The sequence below is a fragment of the Thamnophis sirtalis genome, unplaced genomic scaffold, assembly GCF_051295495.1.
Source record: "Thamnophis sirtalis isolate CommonGarterSnake01/CBP01778 unplaced genomic scaffold, rThaSir2_p1.2 scaffold_12, whole genome shotgun sequence".
In the NCBI taxonomy this organism is placed as follows: domain Eukaryota; kingdom Metazoa; phylum Chordata; class Lepidosauria; order Squamata; family Natricidae; genus Thamnophis; species Thamnophis sirtalis.
The window spans coordinates 46072448-46085229 of record NW_028261392.1 but is presented as its reverse complement, the minus strand read 5'-3'; the positions used below and the strand labels follow the sequence as shown (position 1 = coordinate 46085229).

The 12782-nt window shown below is 40.8% G+C and overlaps 1 protein-coding gene across 1 annotated transcript in view; it reads right to left on the bottom strand.

The window, feature by feature from the left end:
- Positions 1-11152, bottom strand: part of FRMPD4 (FERM and PDZ domain containing 4) — a 286717-nt gene extending 275565 nt beyond the window's left edge. Inside the window, exon 1 of the mRNA XM_087726190.1 lies at positions 10919-11152. Coding sequence (XP_087582316.1) covers positions 10919-10959 — 41 coding nt within the window. The 5' untranslated portion in view covers positions 10960-11152. The remainder of the gene's footprint in view (positions 1-10918) is intronic.
- Positions 11153-12782: the final 1630 nt, after the last annotated feature.

The following is a 12782-nucleotide window of genomic DNA, read 5'->3' as shown; positions in this document are numbered from 1 at the left end:
CCCAAACCCCTCAGACATTGGGAGAGTTGGTTGACCAAATGGAGACCTGCCTGCCTGCCCAGACACAGGGGAGGATTGGCTGCTGACCGGCAGTGGTGTTGATAGGCAGCCGATCTCCTGATGAGGAACAGCTGTGTACTCCACTCAATCCAAGGGCAAGAAGAGTGGAGCTCTGGCAAGCCTACAGAAGGGCTGCAAGGCTATTTGGGTTGAGGTCGCCCCATCCTACTCACAAGGAACACCTGGAGGGGAGCCATTTAAGGAGAAGTCGTGGGGAATTAGTCTTTGCCAGGAACAATTGCTTGCTTTGGCTTACACTCACCCCTGGCTTTGACTCGTGTCTGTTACTGTTTGCCTTGCCTTGCTTGGAAGATTGCTCTTGGCATTTTGTTTTGGACCTAGCCCCTCTCTTGTGGCCTGCATTTGGGCTTCGCTTCATTGTGCCTTTGGAACTGCTTCATGTCTGGGATCTGTGTCTTGTTTTGAGGATTGCCCTTGTCTTGTGCTTGGGCTCTGCCTTATAGGTTGGACTTGGAATCCTGGATCTTGCCCTATGTGCTCCTACTCTGGAGGCTTTCTTTGTACTACCGGGGCTGTGTTTGGGAGACTGGGGGTGGTTGCCTTTAAGGTAGTGTGGGGGTGGAGCCTTACTGGTCATTGAAGACCGCTGGCTGGAACATTTGTTAAGAGAAATAAAGAACACTCTAGAGGCCGGCCTTGCCCAGACCATCTGGATCATAACATGAGGCAAGGAGTTGAAACAGTTTGAATCTAGGATGCAAGTGGTCTGTAAATATTTTTTCAGCCCTCTTTTGACTCACACAATATACAGTTCTCCTACAGAAGGCAGGCTGGTTGCAATTGTGCTTTCTATAGTCCTAACTATCCATTAGAGTCTGAACCTGTCCTGTTTGGTTGCTGTACCAAACCAGACAGTTATAGAAATACAAATAATAGACTCAATAATTTCTCTGTAAAACTATATCAACAGCTTCTGGGGCAATCTGAATTTCCTGAGTTGATGCAGAGAGAACATTCTTTGTTATGCTTCTTTAATGATGGTTCTAATGTTAGATATTCATTTCAAATCCTGGGGGATTATACAATCCAAAAACTTAAAGGATTCTACTGCTGATAGTAAGTAGACAGCTGATACTGTGCTGCTGAATATAGTAAGAGGTTGTAGAATAGAAGGGCTCCACCTAAAATCCATTCTCATCTCTACAGTTTTAAGCATGTTCAGTTCCACATTGTTCCGGCTGCACTATGGGATCAGTTGTTCAACCTCTTGTCTATATGTGGATTATATGCAGACTATATCCCATCTATATGCAGAAGCATGGCCATGATATGCTGCCTGAGCAAGAGCCATTAGTCCAGGAGAATTCTTAACAATGGCCAGACACTAGTGCCAATACTAATCTTGGATAAGGGGCCAATCTAGCATGCATTACTGAAACCTGGCTTGGCATGGGGTGAGAGGGTATACTTCTCTAAAATGCACCCAGTCATGCACTCAGTTTTGGTGCCAGCCACATCCCTCTGGCAATGCAATGGACTACTATTGTATTTTGGATGACTCTGAGGGTTATCAGGGTCCCACTCTATAGATAACTGTGAGAACTTAGTTGTGAGGCTCAGCCTAAAGGATCACTTGGGATTATTGTTACTATGCTAGCCTCTCTGCTACAGAATAGCTTTTCTCATGATCCCAGTGCTGGCAATAGTGATCATCGGACTTATGGATCTGGTCCCTCCCTGGAGACAGAGAGAGCTCAAGCAAGAAGAACAATTGCTAATTCCCTCAGATTTGGACAACTTATTTTCTATACAGTCTCAAACCTTCACTTTTTGGAGAAATGTATTGTGAATGTGATCAGTCTACTGCAGGGGTGTCAAACTCAACCTTTGGGGTGCTTAGATCTGGCCCATGGTGCCACCCTGGAAACAGCAAAGGACTGGCCCATAGTGCCTTGGCCCTGGCCCACCGGGCACTGATAAACAACCTGGTGGCAGTTGGCAGCGTGCTGGAGGAGGCCGTGGCAGACAGCCCCCCTCCACAGCAGCAACCTCGCACTTCGCTGCCTAGGGCTCTGGACAGCCTGCACCGCCATCCGGGGGGTCCTCCACATGGCTTGAATGGGACAGCAAGGCTCCTCTGGAGGACAAGGGTTTGGCCCTTTCCCTGGTCTCACCTTCCTGTGCTGGAGACAATGGATTCCTAACCCTGCCCACCGCAGGTGCCCCCGACATGAGTGACATCAAGATGGCCATGCACACCCAGCCCCCTAAGGTCAAACACAACTCTGATGCCGTTCTTAATGAAATCAAGTTTGACACCCCTGCTCAAGGTTATACTTTCTTCCCATTACATCTTAGGGGAACCAGAAGTTACATCTTCTCTATACTAGCTTCTGCCTTTTTGGACCTATCTTCCCCCGACAGAGTGTTGGCTCCAACTCTACAGACATTTAGAAAGGTGATTAAGATTCAGCTATTTCTCTGGAACCTGGGAGTCAGGATATATTGAGTTCTCAATTAGTGAGATTTCAATATTGCTCACCATTTTACCATTTTAATATATTTTAATGAATTATTTTTTGTTGATTATGTTTTAACCCCTTATTTATTGTTCTCCATCCATGGTTTGAATGGGTGGCAATATAAATGTTTTAATGAAATAAATTCCTACCAACCATATGTCTAACCTAAGCTGGCAATGTATAACTAAGTCTTGTTCACACACTAATATCTCATCCAAAGCTGATATATGATCTTTCCAGCATGTTCAGTCATGTATATTCACAGCTTCAAGTTACTTATAAAGTAATAAATGCAGTATAAAAATTTAATAAACATTAGAGAAAAATTTCTGAAGCCATACATACCTATAATAGAACAACATTCAGAAGCAGTTTGGAAAAATGCTTCCCCAATTCACTGTGGTATAAGAAAGAGGGGAAGTATAGCAAAACAGACTTGCATGATACTGTTAATATAGTCTATCTCAGTATAGACTATATTAACAGTATAGTCTGTTTTCTAGTATAATTATAGTTTTCATAGGATGTTAATTTTCTGATCTGGTCTTTTTAATGCAGTTGACATGAGCTGACTTTCTCAATCTATTCATTGTATTAGATGGCTTTGAGGTACCCTTTCAGATTGCTCAGCATTTGATTTTGAAACTAGTTGTAGGGATCAGAAGGAATTATTGCTTGGGTACTAGCCTCCCTGCTGCATAGCAACGCGTCAGAACTGCTAACATGTGGCTAGTGGGATGGTAGAATTTCCTAGACTTATAATTCAGGAGGACTTCAATCTGCTTGCCCTTGAGTGTGGACTCAGAGGCAGCTCAAAAGTTCATGTCCACCATGGCAAGATGATCCAAGTTATCTCTGATCTGACTCAAAGCAAAGGACAAACATTAGAATTAGTTTAATCTCAGGGCAGTAGAAAGGTGATCTGGAGTAGTAGGATGTTACCATCAGCTCCTTGTCATAGATGGATTGCTCTCTGCTGGTTCTAGAATGCTCTACTCTTAGGGGAGCAGGACCTAGTGTAATTGTCACCCCAGGTTATTATTATGGTAGCTCTCCTTCTGTGACTTATTCCAATCAATGTTGGTAGAGGACAGTAGTTGAATTCAAGACTGTTTTGTGAGCTGCCTCAGGTCTCTATCCTTTGCCACTCCTACTTCTACATGAAGCCACTGTGCAAGGTCATCAATCGGCATGGGGTGTAGCATATGCTATGCTGATGATACACAGTGGTACTTCTCCATACTGGGGTGACAAAGGATTCAATAAGTCTTTCCACAATGTCTAATGGCTGAAAGGGTCTGAATAGGGGAAAACATGATTCCGCCCAAGCTAAAAAAAGATTGAGTTGCCATAGATTTTAAGGCATAGATTTCCTATCCTTTAACTCGGGCTGGGAATGTACATCGCCAGCCAGAGTTATTGTGCTTTTGGGATCCTCCTCAGCTCCAACTCAAAGAGTAACTGGCAGCTGCAACTAGAATGGCCTTTACACAGATTCATCTTGTGAATCAATTGCAACCATTCCTGAATTGGGAAGCTTTGCCCATAATGACTCATACCTTAGTTACCTCCCATTTAAATTATTCTAATATGTGCTTTATGAAGCACTTGAAAGCTGCCGCTGGTCCAAAATGCAATGATGCAGTTTGGGGCATTCCTCATTATTCTTGTGTAATACCATTGCTTTGTGAACTGCAGTGGCTTCCAAGTGCAATTCAAGTGCTAGTTATTACATATAACTTAGGTCCTGGCTTGCTGAAGCACTACTTATCTCCCATTATCTCTGTTGACCTATCAGATATAGCAGACACAACATACTCATAGACTCTTTCATTAAACATTCCATTTTGGAATCCAGAACCATGGCTTTTCTATGACAGTATCTGCCCTACATCCCCCAGAGATCCAGAGGGCTTAATATTGTTATACTTATGTAAGGCATTGAACACTTTTGCTGACATTTTGTCAAGAGGTTAGGAGAGATCTCAGGTGAATATAGCCTTTTTCATGTGATATGGTTGTTTTATCCTTGGGCATCAAATGTTGTCTCTTGTGATTCGTATTTTAATTCTTGTATGCTACCCAGAATCACAGTTGTGAGATAGCAAGCACATAAAACATTTAAATGTAAATATTTATTTAAATATAAATGCTACATATGAATTCATAAACAAACAAATTGATGCTCTTTGATTTACAATACAAATGTCTCTCTTGGCACACACCAGGTTTCCCAGTCTTCTCGATTCAGTAGTTTTAAACTTTAGGATGTAACAGTGGTAGGTTTCAAAAAAATTTAGAATCTCTTCTGTAGGTGTGGCCTGCTTTGTGGAAGTGCCTTGCCGGCCATGTGACTGGGTGGGAGTGGCTTGCCAGCCATGTGACTGGGTGGGCATGGCCAACTTGTAAAATGTGGTGAAACTCACTTAACAACGCTCTTGCTTACAAACCAAATTGTTGGCTCAGAAACTCTGGCATTTGAAGCATGCAAGTCTTAAAGCTGTCAAGTTACAAGACCCTTGCACCCCTAACCCTTTAGAAAAAAAATCCAGGGGTGTCAAACTTGACAACTTTAAGACTTGTGGACTTCAACTCCCAGAATTCCTTCTCCAGTCATGTTGGCTCAGGAACTCTGGCATTGAAGTGTGCAAGTCTTAAAGCTGTCAAGTTACAAGACCCTTGCACCCCTAACCCTTTAGAAAAAACCCCCAGGGGTGTTCAAACTTGACAGCTTTAAGACTTGTGGACTTCAACTCCCAGAATTTCTCCTGTCGCTCTTCATCTTGATGATGTTCAGACAGGCGGGGGGAGGGAGCTGGTACCAGTTCTAAACAGCACTGTAGATTTGTGGAACTTCTTCTATAGAAGGTTAGAACTGGCAGGAACCCAGCCCTGGGATGTAAATGAAATAATTAAAATGGATGCTTTGTGACCAGCCATGCCTCATCAGATTACCTTAAAATAACATAGAAAATTGCAAAATTATCTAATAACTTAATTATAAAGTATAAAGGAAAACATAAATTGGTTTTCCATCCTGAAAAAATATAATTGATGTAAACATATACTCCTTTAAAGTATTAAATAATTAATACCATTACAGGTAGTTCTTGATTAATGAGCAGTTGTTCAGCATTAGCTGAAAGTTATGACAGTACTGAATGACTGGTACTTGTATCCAGCTCTTGAAGTTCTGGCCATCCAAGCACACACACCTCTGGTCACATAATTGTGATTGAGTTGCTTTGCAACCACCTTGTACTTATAATGGTTACAGTGTCCTATGATCATGTGATCACCATTTGCAACCTTCTCTGAAGCCTTCTTAGAAGCAAAGTTAATTTGGAACTAGCAAGGAAGAGTGTGTAGGAAGTTAGCACCCACCCCTCTCCTAGAAGAATGAAATATTCTAGGAAATATTAAAAAGGCAGAATATTATATTTTCCCTAAAGGAGAAACATGTTTCTAAAGACATAAACTCAGAGCCTCAGCTCCCCCCCCCCCAAGCAAATATGTGGTTGCCAACCTATCTACAAGACAAAAGGCTGGACCATCTTATCTACAAAACAAAAGACCTTCACCCTCAGGACATGATAGGATTAACCTTCACTCAAGATCCAAACTGGGACAAAGCCATTAAGCCATAATAGGAATTGCCCAGCACCTCAGAACGCAACCCTCTTCATTACATCATCACTCAACAAGATTCAATCAAGCCTGGGGCTCAAGACAACCTACAAAGTTACCCCTGCATGGCTCCATGAGAGTCTGACAACCAATGGGATACCTGCACTTACACAGGAACAGGAAGCTGCAAGCTCAAGGGAGAGAATAAATCTCTCTCACTCATGTGTTCAATTGTCCAGGACCTCAAACCATGTGGTCCTGTCCACCATTAAAAGCATCTTTCCAAACAGCCTCCATGTTTCCAGTGTCTTCCTCCCCACTTGGAACTGAACCCAGATGGATATTTCTTCCAACAATTGTAAATTGCTCCTGTAAATCACTCCCATGCCTGTGGGTCTTTTTCCCAAGAATCCTAGCTACAAAGTACAAGATCCCTCTGTAGTATGTATACACCAATACGCACATCATATACTTAGAGCATGGCACTGGACTGGCCACACACACCCTCACCCAAAAGTGCATACTATACCACACTAATGCACAATCCCCTATCCAGCAGCTACCTCCCGCTCAGCTGTGCTCACACTGCACTGCAATAGCTACTAACTTACTCACCAACCTGCTTGTGAACCACCAAAAATATATGACTTCCTATTGGTTTCCCCACTGACCTTGCTTGCTGGAAGCTAGCAGAAAATTGCAAGGGGACCTCACTTAAAACCATGTTCCTTGCTTAAGAATGACAACAGGGACTGTCATGATTTCCTTCACTAAGCAACACATGATGCCCACACGATGTCATGTTTTATTACAACATTTTTTAGCAATGAAAATTCTGGTCCCAATTAAATGAAGATTACCTTTATAGCCTAGTGGAAATCATACACTTTTTTGTTTAATAAAAGAAACATAATTGGGTTACAAAAGGGCCCAGTTTAAAAGAGAGCTCATGCAGACTAAAGCTGTACAAATTTAAAGGTCAACAATTATTTCCAGTAGTTGGGGATACACATTTAGGACATGTCTGTAATTCTTTAAACTAAGATTTTTTTCAGTCTTACAGTATAGTTGAGCAACTGCACAATCCTGGGAAAAGAAACAGCTATTTTAAGAAGCTGCAGACAGGCACGATGATATGAGCCTTGTGCATTCTGAAGCACATCTTTGCTTCTGAACATTAAGTAATGCAGAGTCATAATATAGATTATTTTCAGAGACATTAACTAATAATTTGGTTTTTTTCTGTTCCTATGATCACATGTCCTATGTAACTGAATAAAAAGCCATCATTACAATTGCTATAGAAAATTTCCTTCTTGTTCATAAAGCCAAAAAATATCCTGGGTCAGGAAATCAGCCAAAAATTAGGGATTGATGCTGCTGTTAAATGTGAACAAGACCTTGAAATCAACTGATCTGAATCCCAGTACTTCCAATCCCAGTAATGTCTGACCCTGCCTATAATTCATGCCAACAAGGCTACATAGAAAATTGCTTTTTAGTTTTGTTTTTGCAAAAGTGTTTTGAGCTAAATTTTACTGAGTAACCAGTTCATATGAAAGCTGTCTTCTTATCTGAGAGCTTGCTTCCAGACTGTCCATGTTAGCAAAGCATATAACCAATAAGCAAGAACACTTTAAGTTTACATTAAAGTGATTGCATGAATTGAAGTTTTCAGACTAGTAGATCCATTACAATCATCCTCAAACTTTACCCAAAGTACAGATCAGCTTTTTAAGTTGTATATGTCATGAAGAGAAAATGATAAATAACATTAAATAAAAATAAGAGTGGAATCCTTCATAATTCTATTTAGACAAGTAATTTTCATGGACGTATTTGAACTTGTTACCAAGTAAGATTACAGCCTAAAACTGTATTTCATTAGCCAGGTGCCCACCAAATTGTGAAAGTACATATGGAAGTGCAAACATAAAAATGAATTATTCCTGGGCAGGCAAGCAAATGTCACACTCTGTACAAACATCCTACTGATTCTGCCCACGTTTGCTCCTGACAACTGCTGCTTCTCAGTTAATATTTTAAATCCTTCATTTCATTCTTCTTTGTGGTTTACTACTGCTGTGTTGTTTCACAGTTGTCAACATCTCAGTAAAGTCTTCTGCCCTGCCCTGAATATTATTCTCTATTTTCTCTTTTATGCAGTTGTTCCCAATAGTTAAAAAAAAATCACATACGGAATAAGAAGTATTTTAGAGCCACGTTTATATTGTCCTTTTTCTTTATGTTTTTCCCCCCTACTAGTGATACCCAGGAGATCAGACAAGTATTATCTGACATCTTTAAGAACATTTGGAGTTAGAAGTCCCAGAATTTCCAGTCAAAATTTTTTGATTGCAGGGGGTTAGGGGAACTGAAGTTCTAGCACTTCTGAAGAATTCCAACCTCCTTAAACTTTGCCTGGCAATTTATAAATAATAAAACAACATTGGCATGGATAAAGGAAAGCATTTGGACATAAATACTACAAACAAAGTCTTATGAGGAATAGCAGCCAACCCCTTATTTTCAGAATAGTGGTAGAAAAAACCAATAAGAAACATGAACCATCATTTAAGAATTTGATAGCATAAAATTATTATAATTCATTCTGAATATAACAATGATAATAAGGACTGTTTAGAATTTAAGTGGAACTAACCAGATACCTATCATTTACCACAAGGATGCATCCTAAGTGCAATATGTTAACTCTCCTTTAGAAAACTAGTACACAAGGATTTTCTGATATTAGAGTCAACCACTATATAAAATGTTAGTATCATGCATTATCACTCATTTCTATAAAGATCTGATCACTTCTAACAAAAGTATTGAAATAAATTATCTAAAGATTATGGGGAAAAATAGGATTAAAACTGATGAGGTAGAAACCAGTAGAACCTAGGCTAGAAGGAGAAGTTATGTAAGTATTTATTAGCTGCTTTACAAAGTGAACTGTTTGGTAACTTAAAAATGTGTGAGAAAAAAACAAGAATTTCATCTTGGTAGAATAGGTTGTTGTAGGTAAATATTCTACATGTAACTAGCTCTCATTCTTGTCTGTAACAACACAAATAGTATAGCAGAGTCTTGTATAAGTCTTCTGCTGAGTAACCCAATTCTTGAATAAGAGATTCAGTGTCTGAAGAGCTGTGAAGTAACACTGGCGATTTGGAAGTTCTTGATTTCACACCTGTAGTATTTGCCAATGTCAGTATACTTGTTCGGTATAAAATTATGCAATAAGAGTTTTCTTTTGGTCTACACACCATTTCAATCACTGAAAATCATGAAAATGCATTTTCTCCAGTCTGAAAATGGAACATGCTTCTTATTCAAACAAAAGTTGATTTGTAATGTTTCTTACAAAAACTTCAGCAGTTCAAGCCCTTTTATTATTTACTGTTTCTTAGAACTACATTTTTTTGAGAAATTTTTTTATTGTTTTAGTTAAACAGAAAAAAAATAAGAAAAAAAATCATCTTTCGTTACATCTTGTTGAAAGCGTATCGATTGGTTACAAATACATTCCGAACTACATTTTTTGAATACTACTCATACTTAATAATACAACAACTGTCACAATATTTTTTTTTAAGAACAAATGAAGATTTTTTCTTCAGGAATCCTCTCTGCAAGACTGGAACCAAGTGGAAGGGGATCTAATATGAGAGAGGTAGTGAAGTACACCTATAGCAGATCATTAAGAGATATGTACCATCTTTCTTTGAGAATGAGTAGATTTTCATACCATACGCCTCCAATGAATTCTTTGAACTACACTGAAATAACTACACTGAAATACACTGAAATCAAGCTGGTCATTAGTATTTCTGTGAGTCTGAGGTCTAACTTTTTTCTAAAACAGTTTCCTTTCTCCTCTATATATTCAATCTCTGTTGTGAGGAAAGTTAACAGTAGGTAAGGTTACATTTCACATATGCTATAAGTAAACCAAAATATATCTAATCATAGTCCAGCACTAATCAATTGATGACAGACTTTGGGTTATTTCGCATCTTCTCCAAAAAAATATTCGTGATGCAGTTCTAACTTCAAATAAGACAAGGAGACCAACTAGGTAAGATGTATTGCCATAACGCAAGTAAAACTAAAGATGGGCGTTTAAGGCGAGTTTCTGAGCTGGTGGAAATGTTTTCTTTAAAAAAAAACCATAAAAAGCTGCGAAGCATTTCAAACTACATCAAACTGGAAGTTCACACCAGAAAATTTAGATCCAAGGGCTTGGGAAGCCATGGCTGAGGGATCTTTTTCCGCCTAGCTTCATTCTACCGACGCGCTGAAAATCACCCACAAGGAAGTTCATTTCCAGGGACACAAGCACGACGCAGCTCCAGCCTCAGAGTTCTGGAAGTAGCGCCGCTTGCCCGGGAGAGAAGGGACCCAGCCTCATTTCCCCAGGTATCGCTGCCCCCCATGCCGAAACCCCCTTGAATGTACCAGGGGGAAATCACCGGCTTTATGTTGCTAACTCAGAGCAGATGCCCGACCCAGCAGAAGGTACCACCAATTGGCCAACGAAGACCTTGACTCAAGCGGCAAGGAAGTTGGATTAACGACTCACCTCTAAATTCCTTCCATTTCTCTACCGCCCCCAGCACCACAGAGAACAGCACCGGAACTGACATGATAATCAGTATAGGCGGCGGCAACAGCAGAGGCAGCAATTCGGGGGGGGGGGTACGAAAAAGGGAGTCCAGAGAAGGAGAAGCAGCAACACTTACCCGGAGAGCTTAGCAATCTTGACAAAGCTAAACACATCCATCCAGGGAACCGCCTGAGCAACGCCTCACTTGGGCACTCGCCTGCTCATTCCAGCAACAGCCCCGTGCTGCGAAGAGGGTTATGCATGATTGTTTTCCTTCTCCAGCAACAGCGGCTATCCTTGCCGAGGAAATCGCCGGCCACGGCTCCTGCTACCCCCCTCCGGCCGGCAGCTAAGCGTGCAGCATCCACCAGCACCATGAAGATCTCTTGGAGAAGCGCGCGCCCGCGCACCTCCCGGCTTAGCTCGCTGAGGCGTTAGCAGGAGAAGGGAACGCGCGTGTCTCCGCGCCTGCGCAGAGGTCTGCCTCGCGCGCAGAGCGAGGAGCAGCAGGAGCGACTAAGGGGCAGCGGGGCGGCAGCGGCTTGGCTTCGGAAGGGGCGCATGAAAGCTCAGCCTCCTCCCACAAGAAGAAAGCGGCCAGTCCTGAGGAAGGTCTCGGGTTCAAAGCCAGGTTCACTTTTTAGGGTTATTATTTTTACCTGAAGCTCGGTTCCTTATAATATGATCGGACCCAGTAGATAGCCTTTACCGTCTTTTTAAAGCAGCTTAAAACTTGGGGCAGGAAAGGGTCTGGACAAATTGCACACTTCCCATATAAGATTACGGGTTGATAATATGGGGTGATCTGAGCTCCCGTTCCTTCCCCATCTCCTGTCCATCTAGGTAGCAGTTCGAAAGCATTCAAACTAGAGACCACTTCGTTGGGAAGAAATACCACTTGGTGCACCCCAGTGTATAGCCATGCTGGCCACATGACCCAGGAAAATGTCAAACGTTGCTCCCTCAGCCAAGAAATGGATACCACCCTAGACTGGACATGACTGAACAGAAGAATCTTTACCTTTTTAGTATGTAAATAAGATTATGTATTATAACAATACTTATTAAAGTCCTAGAGGTAATTAGATTTTTTTAAAACAACTATACTAACAATTATAGCAGCTAAGCAGTTTGCCAAGTTTATTGCCATCAGCAGTAAGCCTATGGTGCTTTCACTGAGATTGTCCAGCAGTAATAGCTGAGAGTTAATCTAAAAAGCTTCATAGGCCTTAGTGTCCTTATTTGCAGTAACATGGCATTAATAGAAGATAAATGATAGTATTATTTCCATGGCCTTATTTTTCAGGAAGATTAAATTATAGCTCTGCTAACAATTATTAATATTTTATTAGTTTTAAAGGTGCCATGAGATTTTACTTTTAATAATAATAGAGTTTGAAGCAAAACACTAGGCTACTATGATCATTCCCATATATTTAATGGTAGCTGCTGTCTAATATTCTTTGCCATCATTTTTTCTGGCATCTGCATGGTAAGGTAAATGAATTCAAGTATGGAGCAACAAATAATATATTTGGGCCCTTGAATTTGACAGCAAGTTAATATAATAATTCCCTGGGAAAACTTTCTATTCTGCTAAAATACTGAGATTTGCTCTCAGACAGTAGATTTCATCCTGGCGTGCTGATAATTTTTTGTTGTTTTTGAAGTAAATATTTAGCAAATATTTAACAATTTCTAATGACCTCACTTAAACCCCAATATCCTCAATCAAGTCTAATAGTAGGAAGAAAGTCTCCTCCACATATAACTCTGATCAGGTTTTATTACTTATCCTACTATCTATAGGCGAGGCAATTTAGTTATATACCATGTTTTCCCAAAAATAAGACAGGGTCTTATTTTCTTTTGACACCCCCCCACCCACTCCCAAAATAAGCACTTGGCCTTATTTTCAGGGAGGTCTTATTATTTTTGAGATGCAGGAGTTGGCGGGCATGGTCACCTCATGGCTGCTACTGTGCTGCAATATTTTCAGG